The 27,420-nt window shown below is 43.8% G+C and overlaps 1 protein-coding gene across 6 annotated transcripts in view; it reads right to left on the bottom strand.

Annotated features, from left to right (window-relative positions):
- Positions 1-22,998, bottom strand: part of LOC307070668 (nucleosome-remodeling factor subunit BPTF-like) — a 98,044-nt gene extending 75,046 nt beyond the window's left edge. For all 6 annotated transcript variants that reach the window (XM_079729241.1, XM_079729242.1, XM_079729245.1 and 3 more), the window contains exons 1-4: positions 22,259-22,998; positions 19,888-20,710; positions 18,594-18,645; positions 18,026-18,194 (exon numbers count right to left, since the gene is read on the bottom strand). In XM_079729241.1, the coding sequence (XP_079585367.1) occupies positions 18,026-18,194; positions 18,594-18,645; positions 19,888-20,710; positions 22,259-22,793 (1,579 nt within the window). In that variant the 5' untranslated portion in view covers positions 22,794-22,998. The remainder of the gene's footprint in view (positions 1-18,025; positions 18,195-18,593; positions 18,646-19,887; positions 20,711-22,258) is intronic.
- Between the last annotated feature and the right edge of the window lie 4,422 nt (positions 22,999-27,420).

The raw sequence follows: 27,420 nt of genomic DNA, 5'->3' as shown, positions 1-27,420 counted from the left end.
CGAAGGCCCAAAAACACCACTGCTCTAGAGGAGATCTGCATGGAGGAATGGGCCAAAATACCAGCAGCAGTGTGTGAAAACCTTGTAAAGACTTACAGAAAACGTTTGACCTCTGTCATTGCCAACAAAGGGCATGTAACAAAGTATTGAGACGACCTTTTGTTATTGACCAAATACTTATTTTCCACCATTATTTGCAAATAAATTCTTTAAAAATCAGACAGTGATTTTCTAGATTTTTTTTTTTCATTTTGTCTCTCATAGCTGAGGTATACCTATGATGAAAATTACAGGCCTCTCATCTTTTTAAGTGGGAGAACTTGCACAATTGGTGGCTGACTAAATACTTTTTTGCCCCACTATATGTGTGTATATGTATGTATGTATGTATGTATGTGTGTGTATTAGGGGTATAACGGTACACAAAAGTCATAGTTCGGTACGTACCTCGGTTTTGAAGTCACGGTACGGTACATGACGGTACAGTTCATAGTTAAGGGGAAATTTAAAAAACTGCTTGTTTGTGAGAAGAATGGCCATAGATCAGCAGCAATGAAAACATCAATAAACTTGGTTATGGCATTTGCATTTCTGAATTCCCAGGGGTTGTTGAAATAGTGTCGTGAGCTTGGTTTGCACAGCTAGTTTTTTTTTTCACAGCAACGGTGATAATAACACCTGGATGATGCCTTTTCAAATGCGTGTGCATGTTAAAAGTGCTGTACGTAGACACGGAGAGCCCTCTCCATAGCCGGAGAGCCTGTTGGAGACACTCTCCGTAGCTTACGTGTGCATCCAATATTTTTAAACTATCCGTCGACGCCATAGACCTATCGGTCGACGCAACGGAGACAGCAAGGGCTGTGATTGGTCCTCTAACAAAATAATTTCCAGAATCACTTCTCCGGTTTGACTTTGCACCTTAATTACTTTGTACATTGTTTGCTTTGCACCTTATGGACCAATAAAACACCAAATAAGATTTAAAAAGCTTTGGAAGTTTATTTACAACACTGCTTACATGGTTTGTAGTCAACATATAAGATCGATCAGGCGGCAATCTTCTTTCAGTTCTGTTCACTATCACGATTCGTTCGTTAAGTCAGATGGTCTGTTACGTCATGTCCCAGGAAATCGGAAATTATGGAATAAATGTTAATCAACATGCATGTAGCCTAGTACTTTCTAATGTTCTAGCGAAATTACCTAGGTTAAGTGTAAATATTAACCATATATATAAAGCACATACGTGCCTTTTTTTTCTTAAATATCCTTAATACATAATGGGGTGTAGTAAGAATTAAATGGCGTCTTCCAAGTAGCGCTAATACGCAGTGAAGCATGTTAGCAACTAGGCCAAACGAGAGCCGTAATGGTAGGTAAAAACAATACTTTATTAAATCATGCAATTGTGATGTAGAACAAAATAAAAAGAAAACAAAGTGCTTGCATGATATTGAAGCCTACAGCGATCGTTAGTTGACTTCTGTGGTGGTGCCTTATCATTTGTTTACCCATGGGCCATGGCAACGCGATTGCTACCTGCTCTCATTGGCTGAATCGATGAGAACGCTTTAGACTCAATCAATATAAGGTCGCGGGGAGACGAAGCTCTGTTCCTTTGTATATTTTATTTACGTGACCATATTTTTGTTATGTGTTTAAAAAAAAAAGAAAAAAGAATCACTTCTCTTGTTTTGGGAATCAGTTCTTATCGTTCACCTTCGGGATTCGTTCGTTCTGACGGAATCGTTCGTGACCGACCCATCACTAATACGCACACATATACACACACACACACACCAGTGGAGGCTTTTCCAGTGAGAAGAGGGAGGAAGATCCTCCTTAACATTTTTGAGAATGAAAAATGTAGATTGTTCAGACTACATTAATGAATTAATGCCCTTAAATAGGAACACTTTAATGCCTTTGTATATGTTATGTTAGTTTCCCTGGGTAAAGGGACATTAGCACCCCATATCGCCTATCGACAATTACTTCAGGGAGGACGTTCCTCCCTCACTCTCCATTGACTCCCATTCATTTCCCCGAAAGTGTTGGCGGCCGGTGAATAACATGGGGTTCAATGGGAAAGAGGAGAAAAATCCTCCTCTGAGTGAGTGTGACTAGCTAAGGGATCTGGATCCCGCCTAAGTCTATTCACAAATAGGCTGAAGCCCTGGTTGCGCTATGAACAAATAAGCAGGAGTCCTGGCTGTGGAGGAGCCCGGAGGGAGGGGTTATCCCTACACGCAGAGCCACGACGGGTAACAGCCAATCAGCAGTGAAAGCTGTGCACGCACAGTGCTCACACACACGGCGGAGAGGAGAAAAGGTTTTGTCTGGTTTGGTTTCGAGGTAAGTTAAGGCAGCAGACTCTCCCGAAATTGTAATAAACATCCCAGTCCTCTACAACTCACAACTACATCTCACAGTAACATTACTGTGAGCCCATTAACGTTATGTAAACATAAGCAGCAGCTCTGCTCGCAGTTCGGCGTCCAGGCATGCCTGTTAATCACTCGAAACAAGGTTGCGGATAATATCGATATGGAAATAGTCTGTGATAGTAGAAGTCTGTGTGTGAGTGAGTAAAAACTAAATAAACTCAATTCAGTCCAGTTTTGTTGCAGGGAAGTGGCAACAAAAGCCCCTCGAGCCGTTAGGCTTTAAGGTTAAGGCTGATTAGCTTATAGCATAATGTTAGCCCAGCGGTCCGCTTTATCCTTCTCTGGCTCTAGACGCTCAACAGACTGTAGCGAAACTCTACAACTCACGACTACTAACATTACTGTGAGGCCCAATACGTTAGCAGCAGCTGTCTGTTCCTATGATAAACACTGATTATTAAAGTGAAGATGTTGTAGGCTATTTAGTGTTTTTTAACGGTTTAATCACTTGAAACAAGGTTGCTGATAATAATGATAGGGAAATAGTGATAAAAGTAAGTGTGAGAGAGAGAGAGAGAAAAATTCAGTTAGTTTTATTACAGGGAAGCACGATGAGGGGATGGCTAGAGAATAGTGTGTGTGTGTGTGTGTGTGTGTGTGTGTGTGTGTGTGTGTGTGTGTGTGTGTGTGTGTGAGCCACATGAGAAGCTGCAGAAACTGACAGCAAAGCACCGTCTGTCTGAGAGAAAACTGTAGGGCAATAATGGCTGTTTAACTAGGGAACTATTTATTTATTTAAATTTTCAGTTAACTTCAATAGAACACCCTGCACTTTTTGTTTTTGTTTGAGGTTAAAAGAAAGATAAGTAAAAGATTAATATTTCGGTTCAGTAAAATTTTAGTGAGCCATTTATTTGTTTAAATTGTTTTATGTTGCAAATCTGATAAGCTGTTTATTAAACAACTTCATAAATGAAGTTAAGTGTTGAAGTTTGTATTATTCAAAATTGGTAATAATCGGTATCGGTCCTGAAAAACACATATCGGTCTATCCCTAGTAAATAGTTGTGAAATAATGTTCTTGTTCTTTTAATTGTTTTTTACTCTGACCATTCTGTTTGATATTGTGGAAAGGATGTTAGTAAATGATTCAGAGCATGATGCATTTTAAATGGCATACTTTGGGTATTGCGTCTTTATTTTTCTTAAAACAATTGTAGCTGAAAATAAACATAGCCAAATTACAACCAATAGCTTGAGTCATTGAGGGCAATAATAAGCCCAGATTTTTTTATTTAGTTTTAAAAAATCAAGAGTAGGCCTGATTTGACTAATTGGCTTTTCATCCTTTCCTTCTGCCCTTGTAGTCCAATACATGCTGCCCACCAGCTTTCAAAGTCCAATGCTGCCAGTGGTGGATTTCTATCAATTCACATAATTATCCCATCCTGCTATTTTGTAGTTCAGCAAAACACCCTGAAACAACTTGAGTGTCACATAATTATGCCACAATAGCCCACTATCGGTGCAAGCAGGCCAATGGCAACCAAGCACGCAGTCCTTCCTTCCTAACTTTAAAAACCACCAGCCACACATACATACATACATACATACATACACACACACACCTACTATAATAGCAGGCCTGTCGCACCAGTTACTCAAGTTACTCATGTGTGCATGTGCCAAGCAGCCTGCAGCTCACAAACACACACACAGCACTTGCAGACGCATACATTCACCGCAAGCACGCACATACACACACACATATGCACAATCATACATGGAAACGCACACACACACCAGTGTTTCCCGCAAGATTTTTTTCAGCAGCGGTGGTGTTGTCCCCGAACCCTCTAGGGCAGTGATTCTTAACCATAGGGCCGCGGCCCAAACTTGGGCCGCCAGCGCCCCCTAGAGGGCCGCGAAAAACTTCAGTTTTGTACCTGATTTGTGTTAACTTCAGTTTTGTACCTGTGGGCCGCAAGGGCCGCGGGACTTTGTAGATTATCAAGTGAAGACAGAGATATGTTATGCATGAGACGCTCAGTAACTTACAATGCCGTTTTCGACCACGCGGTGGCGGTAATGCATCACGCAGTTGTTTAGGTCCTAAACAACTGCGTGATGCATTACTGCCACCGCGAACTTTAGGAAGCGCGAATACACAGAGAAGAAGAGTCTTCTTCGCTCGCTGCGGCAAATATGGATAATTTTTTTAAAAGAAAACATGACGACGAACATCCTGACCCCTCCACCCAAAAGACAAAGTTTTTGCGGAAATACAATGTCGACTTGATTAAATACGGTTTCGTAAATGGAGGAACAGAGGCAGTGCCAAAAGCCCAGTGTGTGGAGTGTGGGCTAATGCTGTCCAACGAAGCCCTCAAGCCCTCAAAACTACAGCGGCATCTAGAGACCATGCACCCGATGCTCGTGGGAAAGCCGGTGGATTATTTTAAGAGGAAGGAGAGTGGACTGCAGATGCAGAAAAGGTCTGTCGTGTCACTGACGAGCAACTCTAAATGTGCATTGAAAGCGAGCTACCTCGTAGCCAGACGTGTTGCACAGACTAAGAAGGCATTCACCATAGTGGAGGAGTTGGTTCTGCCTGCCGCTGTTGATATGTGCCGTGAGATGATCGGAGAGGCCGCTGCAAAAAAGCTGCTGACCATCCCACTCTCAAACGACACTGTGAGTCACCGTATCGCAGACATGGCCTCAGACATACAGTATCAACTTATAGAAAGAATAAAAAGTAGCCCTTTTTTTTCTTTGCAACTAGACGAGTCCACGGATGTCACGAATGCTGCACTGCTGCTAGTTTTTGTTCGCTATCGCTGGGACAGTAGTTTGCACGAAGACACTGTTTTGTGGAGAGCTACCAAAACGCACTACGGCTCAGGAATGTTTCCGCTGCATGGATAACTACTTCACTGAGAACAGCCTGGACTGGAAGAACTGCGTCGGGGTGTGCAGCGACGGTGCAGCATCAATGACTGGCAGGCATCATGGTGTCATTAGACAGATACTTGATCGTGCACCAGAAGCTAAATGGACACACTGTTTTCTCCACCGCGAAAGCCTTGCAGCAAAAAAGATGTCACCAGATCTCCACCAGGTGATGGATGTAAGTGTGAAAACCATAAACTTTATTAAAAACAATGCAGTGAACTCCAGATGTTTTGCTAAGCTTTGTGAGGACATATAAGCAGATCATGTCCAGCTGCTATATCACAGTGAAGTGAGATGGCTCTCAAGAGGACTGGTCCTCAATCGTTTGTTTGAACTGAGGAATGAGGTCTTCTCTTTTCTCACTGAGAAAAAAATCTCATCTTGCACATTACTATGCTGACACAATGTTCACAGCAAAACTTGCCTACCTCTGTGACATTTTTTCACTACTGAACCAACTGAACACCTCACTTCAAGGAAGAAACAGCAACATATTTATTGTTGCAGACAAAGTTGAAGCTTTCAAGAGGAAACTTGCTTTGTGGACCAAGAGGGCCCAGGAAAAGAGGATGGACATGTTTCCACTTTTGTCTGACATTTTGGAAAACTCCCCTCATGTCAATATCAGTGACTCAGTCTCCCAGCACCTCTCACAACTGGCAGAGAAGTTTGGTGACTACTTTCCTGAGGATCCCAGAGAGGGAAACATGTGGATTTTGGACCCATTTGCATTGGATCCCACTGCAAGTGATGTTGCTTTGCCCTCACACCTGGAATCCCAGCTTCTGGAAGTTTCCACTGACAGCACTTTAAAGCTGCAGCGGGGCAAACTGGACCTGGGCTCCTTCTGGATTGCAGTGTCAAAGGAGTACCCATGTCTTGCACTGAGGGCTGTGAAACTCCTGCTCCCATTCACAACTACGTACCTGTGTGAATCAGGGTTCTCCATTGTGGCCACAACTAAGACCAAAGCCCGAAACAGACTCAGAGCAACACTGGAGGCTACTCTGAGAGTGACCCTTTCTCCCATTCCGCCCAGACTGGATCTGATTATGTCTCAGAGGCAGGCCCAAGTGTCTCATTAAGAGGCGATGATAAAAAGGGAGTTGTTGTTCATTGTTGTTATTATTTGTGTTATTGTTCATTTGTCACAGATATAAAGATTCTTCTGTCATGAAAAAATGGAGACTGCAATTTTCAAATGGCTTTGCAGATTATAAGGCTATAGTTTCATTTGCACTTTATTTCAATTTTATTTACAGTTTATTTATTTAATTTAAAAATAGATTTATATTATTTGAATGCATTTATTTTATCACCCCCTTTTTTTTTTAAAGTAAAATCCTAATATTGGTCTTTTTTTTAAATTATGATTAAAAATCCTGACTTGATTCTTGAAAATGTTCTTGTCACAGCCTGATTTGGTCCAGGAATTATCAGCCTCTTCAGTGTCATGATACAGTATGTGTTACATACACATGTTTAATAAAAGTCTTTGTGATGATCCCATTTTATCATTTCATTTTATTTTACAAGGTTTTTGCTTGTTAAACAGTAAGTGGATTTGGTTTATTATTGAATACAAATTAAACTGAGAGTGAGGTCAGTTAAACCTATACAGTGTTAATATTTAGTGGGCCCCGGGCCACTTTGCACTTTAAAAATTGGGCCTCAAGGTCAAAAAGGTTAAGAACCCCTGCTCTAGGGGGCTCCGGGGGCATGCCCCCCCTGCCGAAATTTTTTTGTACCCTTTACATTGGAATGCATGAATCTGGTGCACTTTGAGAGGAGAATATGCACTTAAATCCTATTCAAACAGTCCTGTGTATTACTGTAGATGGGATATATGGTATTGTAACTTTGCCTTTTGTGTCTTCATTTACAGATTTTTATATTTTTGTATAGTAATATTTAAACAAAAAATGCCACAACGCAAATATAATTTGCACAATTTATTTACAGATTTTTGACTAATGCTTAAACACTAAACATGGTTGCTATCCCAAAAAGAGCGACAACACGCACACACACACAAAGGCCTACACACACACACACAATACTAGAGGAAAAACGGCACGGAGGTTGCGGTTTATAGATACAATAAAATGATTGGGCTCTGAGGGTTTTTAACACTGGTGGTCATGTAGCGACACATTTTAGCAACTTACTTTCTCTCTCTCTCTCTCTGTCTGTCTCTGTCTCTCTCTGTCTGGCTCACTCTTTCCTTCTTTCTTCGATCTTCCGCTTTACTCGCTACTGCTAGAATCAATGTAACTTTGCAACCGTGTAGGGTAGCCTACTGCCAACAACTGCCACACTCGCTGTGTATTTTTCTTCTTTGATGTTGGTTACGTGACGATGTGCCGCGTGCTGCGCAATTGACGTTACGCGCTGTACATTTTCTAAAAGGAGCTACGTAAAAAAAAAAAAAAAAAATTAGAAGGATTTTGATTGCAGCGGCGGAGAAAATTCAGCAGCGGCGGCGCGCTGCTGCTGTGTGAACGCGGGGGAAACACTGCACACACACACACACACACTTCAAGACAAAGGCAGCGACACATACACGGAAGCGCACACACACACACACACACCGTACGTCAAGACAAAGGCAACGACACACTCGCCGAGCTAAGAAGCTATGTTTTTAAACATAGCGGCTCCGCCATTGACACACGCGCAGTTAACAAAAACGCACGCGCACACACCGCAGTGACACTCGCCCAGGCAAGAAGTTATGTTTTTAAACATAACTGCTCCGCCGTCGACAAACTCTTCCAGGTAACACGTTCTGTCTATAGACTGTAGAAATTGCGATAAAAGAAGTGAAGAGACAATTTCTCAACGTCGGGTCGTTCATTTTGTCATATAAAAACCGTTAAATTCAAACATCGAACCGACCGGCATTTTACACATAAGTCACGTGATCTTAAAGAGACAATTGAGTCCACCACAAGACTACACTTTGTTGCTCAAACGTAATATTACTCTCGTCCTTGAGCCTCCCGAAATGTCTTTACACTTTGTTGCTCAAACTTAAAGTGAACTCATGCGAAAATTTAACCCAGGGTCTTTGTTTTGGCATAAAAACCCATCAAATAAGCCCTCCAGATACCGTTTTCATTGTAAATCGAGTATTTGAGTTTGCCCGGCACAATGTTTGGCGTCCATGTTATTGACTTGGGGCATTGAGTTTTGCTTCCACATCGGCATTTTTTAACCATTAATACTGTTAAAAATAGCATCAAACCTCTGCAGTAGCATGACTAGGGTCCCTGCACATAAAATCAAGCACAAACAACTTAGTTTGCAAACCCAGAGTTTATTTAAAAAGACAGTTTAACAAGCATTACCGGTAGGTCCGTGTTTACAGGAAGTCCACACAAGGCGATTGCCGAATGCGCCGGAGTTCAGTTCAAGGAGGAAAGTTTTGGAATTTATAATTTATATAATTTATATTTATAAATATATAGCAAGTGCTGACACGTAAATTAAAGGACTTGCATATGTAATTTAGTTACAAAACATTTATTCGCTACAATCAAGCATGGCACGCTGTTGACAGAAGACGCACTGCACACGTGATTGTCGCATAGAGTGACTGAATGCGCCGAGTTCAGTTCAAGGAGGAAAGTTTTGGAATTTATAATTTATATAAGTTATATTCATTAGTGCTGTCAAGCGATTAAAATATTTAATCGCTATTAATCACATTAATGTCATATTTAACTCGAGATTAATCGCACATTTTTTTCTATTCTAAATATCCCTTGATTTCGTGCTGCTAGCCTTTTAGTGAGATCAGAAAGTGCTGAGAAGGACAATAAGAGACCCGCAGTGAATTCAACCCAGTCCACTTGACATCGGGTAGGTGGATGACAGTGGTAGGCCTACCGTAAAACTTCAATAGCCCAGGCTTTTATTTGTTTCAATCACTGAACTTTCGAACAAAACTCTTGCTCCGCAAAGATGGGAAATACTATAACAATTATTATTTAAACCAGTATGAATATTCCTACCGTATGTAGGCCTATACACATTACCAGGCTATCGAATAACGGCCACACACACACACAAACACACACACACGGTGGCGGAGTGGTAATTTGGAGAGTCGGGAGAATTCCCGGTGGGCCGTTCCCGGTGGGCCGGCTTCCGGGCTGATTACTGCCGGAATACAATATTGCGTTTATAAAAGTTCCTTGCAGCGCCGTCCGGCAGTCTGAGCTGTGCGTTCGCAACCTCTCAATCACTCGACAGACGCAAAACTCACAAACTGTCAACGTCGCAACCAAGTCGACTTTGTCTAGAGGGGAGTAACTGAGCGGCGCCTCCCGAAGTGGTACAGCCCAGGTGGGCCTTGAACTGCGATTGGTCAGAAAGACGTAACAGCTAATGACAACATTGAACTCTCGTGCAGGCTCGAACAGAGTGACACAAACACTTTTATGGAGTTTTTCACTCGCTCCGTATCCTTGCTTGCCCCAACAAGTTTGTGCGGCGTGCTTGTTGTTTTGCTTCCGGTGTAGATCCGGTATGGTGTTGTAGTTTTTCTAACGTGCCTAGTTGTTGCTAGACAGCAGGTGAAAAAACGACAACGTTTACCAAGCCAAAAGAGGGTTAATCGCTCGATAAAAAAATGAACGCCGTTAAAATTGATTTGTGTTAACGCCGTTAATAATGCGTTAAACACAGCACTAAAAAAAAAAAAAAAACATTCGGGAGTGTGCAAATTATTCTAAAGAGGTCTAGACTCCTTGCGCAGCCCCGCCTTCTCCAGTGAACCAAGAAACCCTGCGCCGTGACAAACGGGGTATTTTTGATCAAAATCTCAACTTCACTATCGCACCAACGTGAACCGCTTGCCGTCATGTTTATTGTTTAATGGGAAAGAAGGGTTGCATGGACGATACGTCATCCAGCTCAGGTTGCGTAGCCGTGCGGTGTGTCGGCTCATTAGAATCTGTACTGTGGCCTGAGCACACATCTCCCAAGTGTGCTCAGACCACGGAATTGAAGTGGACTTGAGTACGGTTGGTGTGCTCACACTAGCCAAACGATCTAGACTTGAGCACGGTACAGGTGTGAAACGGACTTGGGCATGGTACAGATGGCCTAGTGTGAGTGCGCGTGATTTTTCTACAATCTCCCTGCGTCTGAAATGCGCGAACATCTCCGCCCAGCGCTCTGGTTTACCATAAGCATTCCACTGTGCGATCATCCCTGCTGCGTACGCCCTCACACACATTGTTCAAATATGCTGGATGCTTTATTCTTTCTATGTGGCTTTTAGTTAATGATCGGGCTATAATAAGACCACGTTGGCTATGTAATCGCTGACAACAGGGGACATTTTATAGTGGTTGGACACTTTAGCGTGCCGACAGGCTTTTCTCGGGAAGCGGAACACGCAACTCAAAATCGGGACGTGTGGTCACCCGATGATTGGGCGGGTGCGGGTATCAATTGTTGAAAAAAACATTGCTTCGGGTGGATATTGATATTAGGCAGCGGGTACGGATGACATTACAGCTCATCCACGCATCTCTGGTCTAGCCTCCGTGCGCAGCCCCGACTTCTCCAGTGAACCAAGAAAGCCTGCGCCTTGACGAACGGCTGATTTTAACCCCTTGGTTTTACACAGGAAACTTGAGATAAGTCGATGAAATCACCGGGTGTGCCAAGCTGCGACTGAACCGGCTTGGCAGTGTAAAAAGGCCGTCACCATTGTTGCAAGCAGTCTCTGTGTCTCACTGAACAACACAAACGCGAGCCCGCCAGCCGATTGACTGAAGCACAGTAAGTCTTTTCCACCGACCGCAAACCCATTTGGGTTCGCAGAAAGTGTTGAAAACTCAAACAGAAAATGAAGTCAGTGCCCACAAAATTCTCTTCGTCCCGAGGTCGACCCGAGAGAGAATATTGATCCTGCCGATGACAATTGATTGCGTCCCCGGGACGACAGGACGTCGTTAATTTTAATCCCCGTCTCATAGCCTAGACTTGAGGGGATAAACCCTCCCTCCAGGCTGCTCCACAGCTAGGACTGCTTATTACTTCACAGCTCAGCCATGCGCTATGAACAGCCGTAGGTGGGATCCAGATCCCATAGCTAGTCACACCCACTCAGAGGAGGACTTTCCTCCTCTCTCCCATTTTACCCCTTGTAATTCACCGGCTGCAACACTTTCGGGGAAATGAATGGGAGTCAATGGAGGCTGAGGGAGGAACGTCCTCCCTGAAGTAATTTTCAATAGGCGACAGGGGGTGCTAAAATCCCTTTACCGAGGGAAACAAACATTAAATATAAAAAGGAATTAAAGTAGTCATATTTAAGGGCATTAATTCATTAGTAGTCTAGGCAATCTACATTTTTTATTCTCAACAATGTTAAGAAGGATCTTCCTCCCTCTCCTCACTGGAGAAGCCTCCACTGATAGATATATATATACAGTGGGGCAAAAAAGTATTTAGTCAGCCACCAATTGTGCATGTTCTCCCACTTAAAAAGATGAGAGGCCTGTAATTTATATCATAGGTATACCTCAGCTATGAGAGACAAAATGAAAAAAAAAAATCCAGAAAATCACATTGTCTGATTTTTTAAGAATTTATTTGCAAATTATGGTGGAAAATAAGTATTTGGTCACCTACAAACCCGCAAGATTTCTGGCTGTCACAGACCTGTAACTTCTTCTTTAAGAGGCTCCTCTGTCCTCCACTCGTTACATGTATTAATGGCACCTGTTTGAACTCCTTATCAGTATAAAAGACACCTGTCCACAACCTCAAACAGTCACACTCCAAACTCCACTATGGCCAAGACCAAAGAGCTGTCAAAGGACACCAGAAACACAATTGTAGACCTGCACCAGGCTGGGAAGTCTGAATCTGCAATAGGTAAGCAGCTTGGTGTGAAGAAATCAACTGTGGGAGCAATTATTAGGAAATGGAATACATACAAGACCACTGATAATCTCCCTCGATCTGGGGCTCCACGCAAGATCTCACCCTGTGGGGTCAAAATGATCACAAGAACGGTGAACAAACATCCCAGAACCACAGGGGGGGACCTAGTGAATGACCTCCAGAGAGCTGGGACCAAAGTAACAAAGGCTACCATCACTAACACACTACGCCGCCAGGGACTCAAATCCTGCAGTGCCAGACGTGTCCCCCTGCTAAAGCCAGTGCATGTCCGGGCCCGTTTGAAGTTTTCTAGAGAGCATTTGGATGATCCAGAACAGGATTGGGAGAATGTCATATGGTCAGATGAAACCAAAATAGAACTTTTTGGTAAAAACTCAACTCGTCGTGTTTGGAGGAGAAAGAATGCTGAGTTGCATCCAAAGAACACCATACCTACAGTGAAGCATGGGGGTGGAAACATCATGCTTTGGGGCTGTTTTTCTGCCAAGGGACCAGGACGTCTGATCCGTGTGACAGAAAGAATGAATGGGGCCATGTATCGTGAGATTTTGAGTGAAAACCTCCTTCCATCAGCAAGGGCACTGAAGATGAAACGTGGCTGGGTCTTTCAGCATGACAATGACCCCAAACACACCGCCCCCGCAACGAAGGAGTGGCTTCGTAAGAAGCACTTCAAGGTCCTGGAGTGGCCTAGCCAGTCTCCAGATCTCAACCCCATAGAAAATCTTTGGAGGGAGTTGAAAGTCTGTGTTGCCCAGCGAAGGCCAAAAAACATCACTGCTCTAGAGGAGATCTGCATGGAGGAATGGGCCAAAATACCAGCAGCAGTGTGTGAAAACCTTGTAAAGACTTACAGAAAACGTTTGACCTCTGTCATTGCCAACAAAGGGCATGTAACAAAGTATTGACATGACCATTTGTTATTGACCAAATACTTATTTTCCACCATTCCACCATTTTTTCATTTTGTCTCTCATAGCTGAGGTATACCTATGATGAAAATTACAGGCCTCTCATCTTTTTAAGTGGGAGAACTTGCACAATTGGTGGTTGACTAAATACTTTTTTGCCCCACTGTGTATATGTATATATATATATATATATATATATATATATATATATATATATATATATATATATATATATATATATATATATATATATATATATATATATATATATATATATCTCCCTCAGGTGAGTACTGGGAGATGGTGTTTGGTACACACCCCAAACATAGCCCTACATGTAACATCTGATCTTATGAAACTTACGCAGTTTCACAAAGGAGATTCCATTTTCAATACACATCTTCTTAAGCACAGCAGTGTTTTTTGCTCCACCTTTTTTTTATAAAACTGCATGAGCTTGACCACGGAGCATTTGAATATCTCACAGTAAGGAACGTTGCTATCAGCTGATTTTGCGCAGTTCTCCAGTGTGTCCGCGGTGCACCGCGCACATGAGCGCACATTTTAGTGCGCTTATCATTCGTTTCGAGCCACGGCACATCTTGCCTTGGCACCACTTTCAGAAAAAAATATTTCTTCTGCTCCGGCTGCCTTTTCTTTGCAGGTGGCGAACACCAAAGTAGCTGCTCAATGTTTTTTGTTTTTTCAATTTCTTTTTATCTCCCGTTAGTTACGCAAAAGCGTTGTAGTGACAAGTGACGTTACGCATCCCTGATTATGTGCGCGCATGCATACCAGTTACGTGCACCCTTGTATATATATAATATATATAGTAGTTTTTTTTTGTAGCTTCTCTCATATCCGATTAGTTGAAGTACGCGGTCATGTGGGCCTGTGGTGGTGATGATGAAAAATTGTGGCCCTCTTAATCATAAGTTCAGTCCATGTCCAGCTCCTCATATTAAATATAAGGGTGGGAATCTCTTGGCATCTCAGGATTTGAGTATAACGATTAGATTCTAAAGCGATTATCGATGCATCTCGATGTAAAAATTTGTATGTACATTTCCATGCGTGATTTTCAAAAATATATACATGTGAGTTTGCTACTCAGTTTGCTTATCATTTCCTACTTTTGTGATGACCATTAAAGACATCAACATATGAGTTAACTTATCTAATATTTTATTAGAGAGAAAGCTTTTGTCACAAATATGACTATTAACAATGCAATAATCAATGCAGCTTGCATTACAACACAATATGGAAGCATGTAAAAAATAGGTTTCAGTTCTATTTTCTTTCTTTTCTATGCCATTAAAGAAAAAGCTGCTCTTGAATTAGAAGGGGTTCTTGTGTCTGGCTGTGAGTTTGTGTGCATGCTATGCGTAGGCTGATTTGCAATCGTGTCAAGACAAAACAGATTGGCCTGTACACACTGAAGTTAAATTAAATAATTTTAAAATTACTAAAATTATCCCTCTCTGTTGAACAGAATGTTGCAGCAGGCGAACAAATTTAAAAAATATATATGTTTTTTAATTCCGATTTTTAATTTATCTGCATCAGGACGGAATCGTTCTAGAGAGAATCACGATGCATCGAAGAATCGATTATTTTTCCCACCCATAATTAAATACACAAAAAAACATCCATCACACTCCAAGACTCATCTTTCATCTCTCCATGCCGTCCCAGTGTTGCCGTAACCACTGGGTGCTACTTACCTCCATATTCGGTTCAGCCAGTCAGGAGTTCCAAATGTGCAATGGTGTACCGAGTTCGGTTTTCCCAAACCGAGTGAAAAGACAAGATACTGTCCCTAGGAGATAAAGAGTTACGAGCTCCAGTCCGTGCAAGACATAAAGACGCAAGATGACATGCTGACTAGGGTGACAGCATAGCCTGCGGTTCTGCCCAAACCTAGCTTTGCATGATTAAAGCCATTAAAGCACCAATTTGAAAAATGACTGTTCGGAAATATCATACGTTTCAGCCCTCAAACAGATGGGTGAATCCGGGTGTAGTGTGAATGACATACATCCGTATATCATTCACACTACACCGTAGACAAATATTTATTACAACGATAATACTTCATTTTCAACGTTAAAGGGCCAATGAAACCACTGTTCTAGCTGGAATACAAACACTGAGATTTTACAAAACGTGCGATTATTTTTTAGTACAGCTCAGTGTTTCCCCACAGATAGGTAGCAATGTATGGTGCTCCACTGGCACCGGTCAGGGAATCTAGTGTCACGGTGCCGTGGTGGTCGGTGGAGTCGGTCATCGGGGTGTATGCAGAGTGTGTGCAGCAGGCGGCGTTCAAACACACACTTTCTGAAGCTGCCATGTTAAATATACACCTGTATGCTTATCTATTGTCAACTGATTAGACAATTTTAAAGCTACAAGGAGCATTTTAAATTATTCCGCTCAATCTTGATTCCTTAAAATAAGTTCTTTAAAAGACAACTGAAAACATTTTTACCAGAACCCTGCCTGGTTTCATTCCTTGCCCCAGCTCCATACATTACATGGCAAGCCAGTAGAATTAGTTTGCTAATACAAAGACCTGTGCTGTGCTCCAATATCCATACTATCCGTACTTACTAGCCTTAGTTTGAGTACGTAGGGCGTTCCAATTCAGATCGGGCGAAAATAAATGTACTGAAAGGACCCGGATGAACGAAACGGTCAAATCGCGAAGTGTGGATTGATGTACACTTTTCGTACTCAACGGCAGCCATCTTAGCTACGTAGCGGAAGAGAGCGGAGCCAGGTTGAGCTAAAGTCGGTGCATTTTCCCCAGTCGTCATTGTGTTAAACCAGCCCATAGCACACCGGGGGAAAAGACAGCTTGGTGATTGACTCCATTAAAAGCGGATCGGAAACAGAAAGAAATGTAATGCTCTCCAGCCCCTGCTGCAGAGCGAATTCAAATCACCGGCAGAACAGGCTGGGTGTACCCAGTCTAATACTGTAGCCTATCTCAACTATAACCGCATTTCATATTAAATCACATCGTTTGCTGGGTTATCAACATTTTCTGAGCTGACTTATAGTGCGGGATACTCAATATCAATAACGTTGAGTTCACAAGGGCTAACATTATCTTTTCTGAGTTAACAATATTTTGGGCAGGTGTGACCACAGTGTATCATACTAAACTTTTGTGAAACAGTCGCCGACCGTCTTCTCTGTGCCAAATATCCCGCTGCTGCGGGGTTTCCTTTGATATGCGCGTTGAGGAGGAGCGGGCGAATCAGCTGTTTATGAGTGCACCCGCGCACCACTGGCATGAATGCGTGCTTGTCTCTGTGTGCATGTTCGTGTGCGTGTGTAAACGAGAATGTCAGGGAGAAAGAGTGCTATGATGAGATGAATGTGAACAGAACAATATTTATATAAAAAAACTCGCAAAAAAAAAAAGCGGATTCAATTTGTGGCGCTCGGTGTTGATTCTGTGGGGCTACGCCACACATTGTCTACAGTCTATGCATGGGAAACACTGCCATTGTTGTTGTCTATGAGCGTTATAATAAGTGATGTTGTATGAAATCCACCACACACCTTAGTGTTGTACTACAGGTGTCCGGAAAGCCATCCGTCAATCGGAATTGGACATTAAACACGTCGCTGCTCCGATGGAGCGTCACCATCCACACACATCGTGGCGTTATACTGTTAGTGGCCAAAAAGCTAAACTTTATCGCGGACATCGCAGTCCACCGCTGCCTGGACAGTGTTCCACATGTCCACACACACAGCCCAGACAGAGCTCCACACAAACCGTGCAGCCGGTGCCCCTTGGTGTTGACCCCAGCCTACCTCAGAAAGGGCACTCGGACATCAGGCAAAGAACTCGTTGCGTTCAGCAAACGGGAATGTTCAAATCGTGTTTTGGAAGAATTTACCCCTTTTTTGGGGTATGGGACTTTTTTATCACTTTACATTTCAGTTACAGTGATAAAATTGTATAGATTTCTATGTTGACGATCATATGAGACAAATGACTAGCCTGGCGCCGCCCGCCTAAGTACTTCCGCTCAATTAAAATTTCCCTTCAGTACTACGTCTGGGTCTGCGGTATGTTAGTTGGTTTTCTCCGTTGAAATTGTGTGCATCCAATCAGCGAACAGAGGGAGTGGATGAGAACAATGACGTTAAAGTCAGCTCTCGTTGACGGACATCTTCACGCACCGTGTTTGGTTTGTTTACAGCCTGCGTGCAACATGATTCCCGGCCAAACGTTAGCGATGGCACTGGGCAGATCCAATAGTTTTAAACTTCAACAGACATCCACCTTCAAGTGAGTTAACGTTAGTCAATTGAGTGGGTCCAGACCCTCTCTTTGCAAATGAAATGAAGTACGAGAGTCTGGTAGGACCAGGCTAACAAATGGCCACTTTAGCTAAAAAAAAATGGTTTTGGTTTCACTGAATCTTTAAAGGGTGTGCATTACTTTTCTGTAACGGGACACCAATGCCTTTAAACATTTCCATGAATGTACTACAAATCCAACATTAATGACAACTCTCAAACAGGACTATCGACCAGATTTTTTTCAGGTTTCCTTGACAACTCCAAAACAACATGCTCAACCCCCAGTGAGGAATATGTTCATTTCAGCTTATTATTATCATCTTAGATTATATTGATCAAAACCATAGTGTTATTATCAATAAACCACTCCTATCTTCTCACTGCTGGTAACTGTGGTGTAAGCCAGTATGCCCCCCCCATCGTGGTTTACTAGACGTCTGGAAGAAAAGGCCTTGGTGAGAAGACATGACCAGAGTCCACAAGGCCGAGGAGTGACAGCAGAGGTTTCCTCACCGTTGGCGGCGGTCAGGAAGCACTTGTTGCTGCCGCGGGCCTTGTTCGTGAGGTCCTCCGTGATGTCCATGTGGGTGTGGATCTCCTCACGCATCTCCTCCAGTGCCGCGTACAGGTCTGCCTCCCAGAACTGCTTGTCCAGGCTGTCAATCAATTCGGCTAGCTGCACCTGCACAGCGGGGGCGTCAATGTGCAGAGGAGGAGGAACACAGGAGAAGAAGAGCAACGGATGAGAACAAGGATGAGAACCAAGGAGAAATTAATGGAAAAAGAATTCAGCGGTCTAAATCCTGATTTACATTCACTGTGTCTATCGGGTGAGCGGACACGAAGAGACCATGAACCTGCACACGTTTATATGTTAATCTGACCGATGTCGTGCATAATGAAAGGCACTCACTAGAAAATCAGAACCACTGGTGCCAAGGGATGCATATGAAAAAAGGACCCCAACTGAACCAACCTGAAGGAATGCATTTAGGATCAAGAAGCCCATCATAAAGAACGGACTCATAAGGATGAAAGACCAGAGGCAAAGAGAAAGGTGAGGAGTAGAGGCTGTGTTTACCTTGGTGCTGTAGTACCACATCGTCTTGTCTTCCTTGTCACCATCCTCCTCGCTGACCAACATGCAGATGAGGAGGAACGAGGAAACAAGGAGAGAGGAGACAGAGGGAAGAAGGGAAGAGAGGAGTAAAGCGGTAGCAGGGAAAGATATGAAGAATAAAACAGCAGATGGAGGGAATGTAGAAATGGTAGAGACATGAAAACAAGAAAAAAAGATTATCAATAACGACACCATTTCAACCATAAAACATCCAAATCCTTTCATTCATTATTGAAAATGTACAGCAGAGCTGGGTGATGAATCAGGAAAAAAAAATATCCCTGACTTACTGTAACAGACAAACTGAACCCTTCGATCTAATACCCCACTGCCATCGTGAGACTAAAGTGTGCATGGGTAATTAATCACAATGAGAGTAGCATAACAATAATCCCATGAGCGGTCCAGATGCATTACTCAAAATAAATGCTGCTGTATAAACATATGGCTTCCATTAATGAAATTAAATTAAATCCCATAAATGTATCTTTTGACTGCATTCTAAATGAAGAAGTCTTATCAGCACAGATTTAAAGAAATACAATGGGCAACAGGGTAGGCTGTGCTTGGACATGCCAGTGGAAGACTTAACAAAATAGGATGTTTGGAATAGACTCAGAGAATTAGTCCCCAAGTTGAAAATATGCAGTTGTGATAGAACACTTCTGGGTTCCTTTCAAATAGTATTTTGTCATAGGTTGAAAGGTAGTTCATATATAACAGGCACAAGCCTTGTGATCCCGTTGTTTAACATTTGGTGTATTCCTGTACTTTCATAACAACAATGTCAGTCAAGCATAATCACGCATGGCTAGTTGTTCTTCCCAATGTCCACTAGGTTTCATGACAGTACTGTAATCATTTTTTATCATACAGTTTCATGGCCATGTATATTATCTTAAAGGGTTTCTTGAGCTTACAAAATGAGACATTTATGCAAGGCTGTGAAGATAATACGAATGTCTCATGGTTAATAAGGCATCCTATTAAATGCTTGATGGTAAAAAGAGGAAAAACAGAACAGCCCTCTTTCTACAGGACTGGTCTTACCTGTGCTGGTCTGACTCTGGCAGAGTAAGGGGAAACCAAGAGCCATCGAGGCACACAACTAAACCCCTGAATCCAGACGCTACACACAAATGTTAGCCAGGCAATTTAAGAAAACAAGTCAGAGCTCCTTGAGATTGCTTAAGATTCTAATGCAATGTTTGTAACAGAGACCAGAGTGTAAACCAAGAGCGACACTAGATCTTACACAACGATGCGGCGGTTCAGGAACCAGTACTTCCGGCGGTGGCGGTCGAAGCCCATGGGCAGCTGGCGGATGTACGGCCGATTCCTCTGCACCTCGGGCACGCAGTCCACCACGCCGGCCACCTTGTGTGCCACGCACACCTCGCACTGCCACTCGTCCTCCGGCACCTCCTGAAGCGGCGGCTTGACGCACTCTAGGTGGTACACGGCCGAGCAGGTCTCGCAGCACAGCAGGTCGCCCAGCCGGTGGCACACGCGGCAGTGGTCATCGTACGCCACTACGCCCTCCGACATCAGCTCCTCGCGCGCGATGTTGGTGGCCAGAAACTGGTCCACCAGGAACTGCAGCACCTGCACCTTGCTCTCTAGGGGCTCGTATGGGTACTCCTCGCTCTCCTGGCAGGGCAGCACGTGGCGGTACTCCCCGTCGCTCTCGCAGTACGCCCGCACCACCTCGGGCCACGTCATGCCGTCCACGAAGTACAGTGTGGAGTGCACCGAGTCCTTGAGGTCGGCGGGGCCAAAGGTGGTGCTGGAGGTGTCCTCCTCGCGCAGGATGGCCTTCAGCAGTGAGGCATGCGTCTCCGCTAGCAGCGTGCACTGCTCCTGTCCCGCCAGCGCCGCCGCAAAGTCCTCGAAGCGGAACGGCGAGAGGCGCAGCACCGAGCCAAAGTGCCGCAGCACCTCGTAGACGGCAGCAACGTCCAGGAGGCGCGCAGCCGGGATGAGGAGGTCCTCCGAGGACTTGGGTAGCTCCAGGGGGGGCACGTCCTTGGCCTCCAGGATGGGAGAGCGGGGACGCGGAGCCCGGCTCCTTCTCCGACCTGAGAGTAAACCAGATTTAGGAGATGTCTCTCTGCGTTTCTCTGGATAACTAACATGCAGCGGGGTGTGAATGCATTGCTAATTAACCTTGTGAACCTGGTCGATTGATCAGCCTTTACAATAGTTTCGGGGATCATATTAGCTGTGTTGAGCTAGGCATGATAGAAGCTTACCTAGGTTTCAGAAAGGTAAGTAAAAGTCATGGGTTGTTTACTTTGTCAGTCTTGCAAGTAGTCTGCAAAGGCTAGCAAAAACTATGCATTCTTCCTATAATAAATACATTCATTTGATTGAGGGCAAGAATCTGTCTCAGGTTCCCTGGACAGACGATACCCATCAATAGAAGTTCACTTTTTTTTTTTCAGAAGGTCACTTTTTGGCAATATCGAAAATAAGTATGCATGCCTATACCGGCCTTGCAATTACTTTTGTATGCCAACACTCATTTCAATTGTCACGCAATATAATAGTGATTAATTAGTCCAATTCAACCTCAGAATAGTAAGTTAAGAGCTAGTGGCAGTTCCACTGCAGACAGCAACAAGTCAGTGAAGAACATCTTGGAAAGTAAAGTAATGATTTGTGAACAAACTGGAAACCCAAGGCATGTAATGACTCATAGGCTATATGTGTGTGCATTTGGTTATATCCATTATTTATAGATTTTTTTTAGTGTGAATAGCTCAACGTGAAATTTGGGAAACTGATTAAGAGATTGCATACACAATGTGTGTATATTATTTTTTTTGTGCATACACGTTATTGGTGATTTGAGTTGGCAAGGCTACGGTTAATGATTGAAATTGAGCGATAACCCGATTTTAATTTAATGGTCCATTGAATAACACAAATTTCCACGACTGCGATGAAGAACATGAGTGATCGCCATGGTTACGGTTTGGTGATGGTAATGACCGGCAACAGGTGAATTAGAGCGGCTCTTTCAAACACAAGCAGCCCACCTGTCACAAGGTGGGCAGCCCACATGGTGTTATACACACTATATAGTTTCACCACACGCACTGTATGGTGTGCAACACGCACGTGAGACACATACAACACGCGTAAGGTACGATTCAAGGCATTACCAGGGTTTCAAGATTTTCATTAATTGACGTTATTTAAGCGCAGAGTTTTCTGTTAAACCATTTCCTAACGACGTCCTTACGAATGACGAAATGTAGTAAAATATGACGGGACATTGAATACTTTTTTGTCTACAAAACAGTTGTGTAGAGATTAAAGATGAATGAAAAATGTCATCTCTTGAACGGACTTTCCTCTCGGTTACGACGCATCAAGAGCAAAGTGAGGCAAAACCTGAAATCAGCTACTAAATGTTTCCGATAATTGTCCAAATAGTTTGACTAAATTGTCTTATCGGTCGAAGCCTACCCTGTGCGGACCGCGGAGAGCACCGTGTACCTGCCGGTAAACAAAGGCCGAGAGCGGCTCCATTTTGAACAATGCGGGCTGCTGCTCGGTGTGAACACACACGGGCTCTAGAGAAGCCCTGCGGCGGGGGTAGGACCACCTGGTCCCCGTACCTGGAGTACTGCCGTGCGTACTGTGGCTCCGGAAGCTACTCTCCGTGCCGTAGCTGGCGTCATCTTCCTCCGGTAATTCCTCCAGGTAGTCCGAGTCATTTCCCAGGGCCTCCTCTTCCAGACCCGACGAGCGGTTTTCGTTTAAGAGCTCGTCTTCTTCCGACCGGTAACTGATATTATCGTCCTCCTCGTCGCTGTTGTCATCGTAGACCACCTTGGTCTGAGGCCGCCTCACGCCGCCTCTGCCCCGGGCGCCCCTGCCTCTTCCTCGGCCGCCTCGACCCCGCGACGGCGCAGCAGCGGCTCCAAGTTTCCTGCGCCCCCGAGAAGAGTTAAAGTTCTCCCGCCCAAGCATCTCGGCATCCACTTCAATACAACCACCAACAACACCTGCACCCCGACCCCGGCCGCGTCCCCTGCCCCTTCCTCGGCCCCGCAGACCCCTACTCCTGCTGCCCCGAGAGCCGCGCACTGGCCCGGGCGATCCCTCCCGCATCCCCGCCTGTTTGGGCGGCCTTCCTCTTCTCCCCCTCATTGTAGGAAACAGTGTCTTCTTTTCCGCTTCAATCTCGGTGGTGAAGTAGCTCAACCGAACCGAAGAAAAAGACTACCCGAAGGAAAAAGACCCTCTCTTGTCACGGTGTGAAAAAGACCCACAAAAGCCACGGTCCCAATTTGATGCGGAAAGCTTAAAGCGAATGGCCGGCGTCCCGCTCAGGTCGCTCTGACGCCATCTTTCTTTTCGCTCTGAAACACGGCGGGCCCGACGGTCACGTGACGCCATCTTTCTTCTCGCTCTGAAACACGGCGGGCCTGGCGGTCACGTGACGCCATCTTTCTCCTCGCTCTGAAGCACGGCGGGCCTGGCGGTCACGTGACGCTCTCACAACAGACCGCCGTATCGGATGCGAAACGTAAATGATGTTAGTATCGTTATTATCAATGTAAACCCGGGCCGATACAGCGGCTTATAGTCGCCAGCCTCGTTATTGTTGGGTTTCAAATATAGCTCGGGGTTATTGTGAGGCGGAAGATAAGCCGTCCGACATGGAGCGCTTCTTCTCTCTGACTTCAAAGATATAAACCCTATTTAGTTACAACGAACGATATAAACCCTATTTAGTTATGAAGAACGAAACACAAATACATTAGTTAATATATGAGTATTATCTTTATATCTATCATTCTATCATATCTGCAAATCATTTATACCGATTCAAATTCATAAACATGATGAGAATAGAGTGTATCTTAACTTATGAACATTAATACAAGTGTATGTTAACTAGCTAGAATAGATATTATACAGGGCTCTCAAGTTGAGTTCAGAGTGATTTTGTCGGCGGGGGTATATTAATATGCAGTGCCGGCGCTCCGCACACGCAGAACCCGCACTGCGCGTAGGGCACCAAAAAAATAATAATAATCATCATCATCATAATAATAATCATAATAACACCATGTATTTAAAATTAACGTGTAAAACGTGTTAATAGATAAGCAATACAAAAGTAACATTTGCTTGAGAAAAAGATGTGTCTCCTGTGCGGCCCTCTCTCTCTCCCCTTGGTGCCCCCCTGCCCCACATCTCAGTGGTATGTTTGACATCATTCTCAAGTTCGGCAGACACCTGTGTTTGGACATGGCCTCGAAAAGGCATCAAGAGTCTGGGGCGGATAAGAGAAAGAAGAAGAGACATCGAGATGATGCACACGCGTCGATGGCAGGTAAGACAATGTTTTAAATAGAAATGGCTAATTCTGTAACATTTAGTCCTTGTATGAATGTCTATGCTCATGCCAGGGTTAACGTTACCGTTAACCTCAACAAACTAACGTTAGCTCCTATATTCTTTTAGCCATCAGAAGTCGTCAGCCAAGTACTAGCCAAGTTTACTTCTATAGGCCTACTGCATTTCAGGACGTTTATTTGGCGTTTGTTATGTAGTCTACGTTATGCTAGCATGTGTACTGTGAACCAACGAGTATGCAATTGTGTACTGTAGTGGAAAAAGTAATGCTACAGATGATACTTTAAAGTAATGAGTTGATGAATGGAGAACGGCTCTTGGTAACTAGGGTTGAGCACCGAAACTCGGTTCCAGTAGGGAACCGGTTCCGACGTAAACGGTGGTAACGAGATCGAATAAGAACGCACATTTCGGTGCCTCGTAACGGTGCCTTTTTTTTTAAATTTTTTTACACATAGGCTTACATCAAATATTGTTTTTAAATCAAGGCGCAAAACTGTATTTCAGTGTACAATCCCTGAGTATTTATTCTTGTATTTCTGAATGCAGAGTCAATGCTTAGATATGTGCAAGGAGTTCCTCAAGACCAGGAGGAAGATTTAGATCATTAACCATCCACCAGCAGTTCAAGCACACATCATCAACCACCAATCTCTGCAGACTCTGCAATAGCACCCAGCCCTGACCAACAACCATCAACTAATAGTTCAGGTACAGATACAACCCAGCCCACAACCACCGGCAGAGTGAGTCCTGTCACTGAGAGGCCATCAGCAAGTGACATTGTAGAGACGTATGTGCCCCCTCCAACTGATCCTTCTCTATGGCCAGCACACATTTTAGATGCTGATCGGGTTGAAATTGTGCACAGAGGGCCTTTCAAAGTCAGCCCTGATTTTAGTTTTCCAAAGGGACCCGATGGAAGAGAATTTCATTCAAGCCTCCAGTTCAAAACCTTACCAAATGGAGAGAAGATTAACAGAAGCTGGGTAGTGTACTCTCCACAGAACAATGCTGTGATCTGCTTTGCATGTAAACTTTTTAGTGTGAAGGACATAAAGCTGACTGCAGAGGGCCACAGTGATTGGTTGAACATCAACACCAGTTTGAGAGGTCATGAGTGTAGCCCAAACCATACACAGTGCATGGTTAAGTGGAGAGAACTCGACACACGGCTTAAAAAGGGCATGGCAATAGACCAACAGGAGTTGACAATACTGGAGGCAGAAAGGAAAAAGTGGCGAGATGTTCTGAAATGCCTGCTCTCAATCACTCTCTCACTGGCTTCAAGAAATTTGTCTTTTAGAGGCTCTTCTGACCATCTTCATGAGCCAGACAATGGCAACTTTCTGAAGGAAGTGGAGCTTATGGCAACATATGACCCTGTAATGGAGATACACCTGGCTAAAATTTCCCGCACACACTACCTCAGTCATGAGACACAGAACGAACTCGTTCAGATAATCTCTTCAGAAACATTAAGCACTATAGTGAGACATATCCAGTCAGAAAAATATCTTTCTATCATTCTTGACTGTACCCCAGATTTGGAACAGATGTCAGTCATAGTGCGCATTGTCCATCTCCAGCTACAACCAGACATTAAAGAATACTTCCTGGGATATATTGATGTGGAGGAAACTACTGGCCTTAGCCTGTCAAATGTTATCCTAGAGAAGTTGAAGGAGCTTGGCACTCCATTCGAAAATTGTCGAGGACAGGCCTATGACAATGGAGCCAACATGAAGGGGAAGAAGCAAGGTGTTCAGGCTAGACTTCTACAATTAAACACAAGACCATTGTTTGTTCCTTGTGGAGCTCACACCATGAATCTCGTCATAGCTGATGCTGCCAAGTCCTCCCAAGATGCCACTGGCTACTTTGGCAAAAGTTATTCAATTTCTTTTCAGGGGCCACCCAGCGATGGGCCATTTTGACAAAGCATGTCCAACTGACACTGAAATCTTGGAGTGATGTTAGATGGGAGAGCAGGCTTAAGAGTGTAACAGCTGTCCGGAATCAAACAAAGGAAGTGAGAGATGCTCTCCTGGAGGCTAGGGAGGCTGTAGAGGATCCAGTGGCAAAAGTGGAGGCTCAAGCTCTTGCTGAGGAAGTAGCCTCATTTAGATTTTTGATTTGCTCTGTTGTGTGGTGTGAACTTCTTACCATCACAAACCAGGTGAACAAGCTACTTCAATCAAGTTCCATGCAGCTTGATATTGCTGTTAGGCTCATTGACAGTGCCAAAAGTAACCTCACCAAATACAGACAGTCTGGGTTTGACGAGGCTGTGTCAACTGCTAAGGAACTCTGTGAGGCCCTGAATATAGAACCAGAGCTTAAGAAGAAAAGACTCAGGAGCACAAAAAGGCAGTTTGCGTATGAAGCTGTTGAAGAGCCCTTCAATGATGCCCTTAAAAAGCTTGAGGTCACATTTTTCAATAGTGTTGTGGACTCTTCTTTAATGTCACTGCAGGAGAGGTTTGAGACCATGAATCAAGTCAAAGAAAAATATGGAGTGCTGCTTGATTTCAGCAAAGTTAACGGAATGTCCAAGGAGGACTTAAAAAAACACTGCAATGAAGTACACAAGACACTTACGGAAAAGGGAACAGCTGACATTGATGGACCTGAGATGCTGCAGGAAATCATCAACCTTCCTCAGCTACCACCAAAGACATCTGCCTTGGAAATGCTGACATTTCTTCATGACAATCAGCTCCAAGAGGTGTTTCCCAATCTGTGGATTTCTTTGCGAATTGGACTGACTCTCCCCGTCACAGTTGCCTCTGCTGAGCAAAGCTTTTCAAAACTCAAGCTCATTAAAACATACCTGCGTTCATCGATGGGGCAGGAGTGTTTAAGTGGACTGGCCGTCATTGGCATCAATCGAGACGTGGCTCAGAAACTGTCATATGATGACCTGATTGCTGATTTTGCAGCCAGGAAATGCAGACGTGTCCCTCTGTAGGCACTGTATTATTTTATTTATTTAAATGTTTGGTGCTATTGTTAATGCACAATTAGTGTAGTCTTTTATCAAGATTTTAATTTCTTTTATTTATTTGCAAACATTACATGTTGAAGTTATTTTGGAAATAAAGAGAAACGTACTGACAATTACTGAATTGATGCCCATTTTTGGGGAGCACCACAATGCATTTGTGCTTAGGGCACCCAAATGGCTAGCGCCGGCCCTGTTAATGTGACTGCATACAAATCTGTCCACAGATATGGTGACTAATGTATGCATTATTGGCCCTTAACACTAATATTCAGAAACACCACTGCCTCAGAAGGATATTGGCCTAAGCAACACCAGAAGAGGCATATACTTTTCCCTGAGCTTTTAAACGTTGCAAACGTGCAAAAACATAATTATATATGTATGTGGCATTCAGTCCAATGCTTA

This window comes from Pollachius pollachius (assembly GCF_949987615.1).
Source record: "Pollachius pollachius genome assembly, chromosome: 2".
NCBI classification, from domain to species: domain Eukaryota; kingdom Metazoa; phylum Chordata; class Actinopteri; order Gadiformes; family Gadidae; genus Pollachius; species Pollachius pollachius.
Note: the sequence above shows the minus strand (reverse complement) of the source record. Positions and strands in the feature narration are given on the sequence as shown.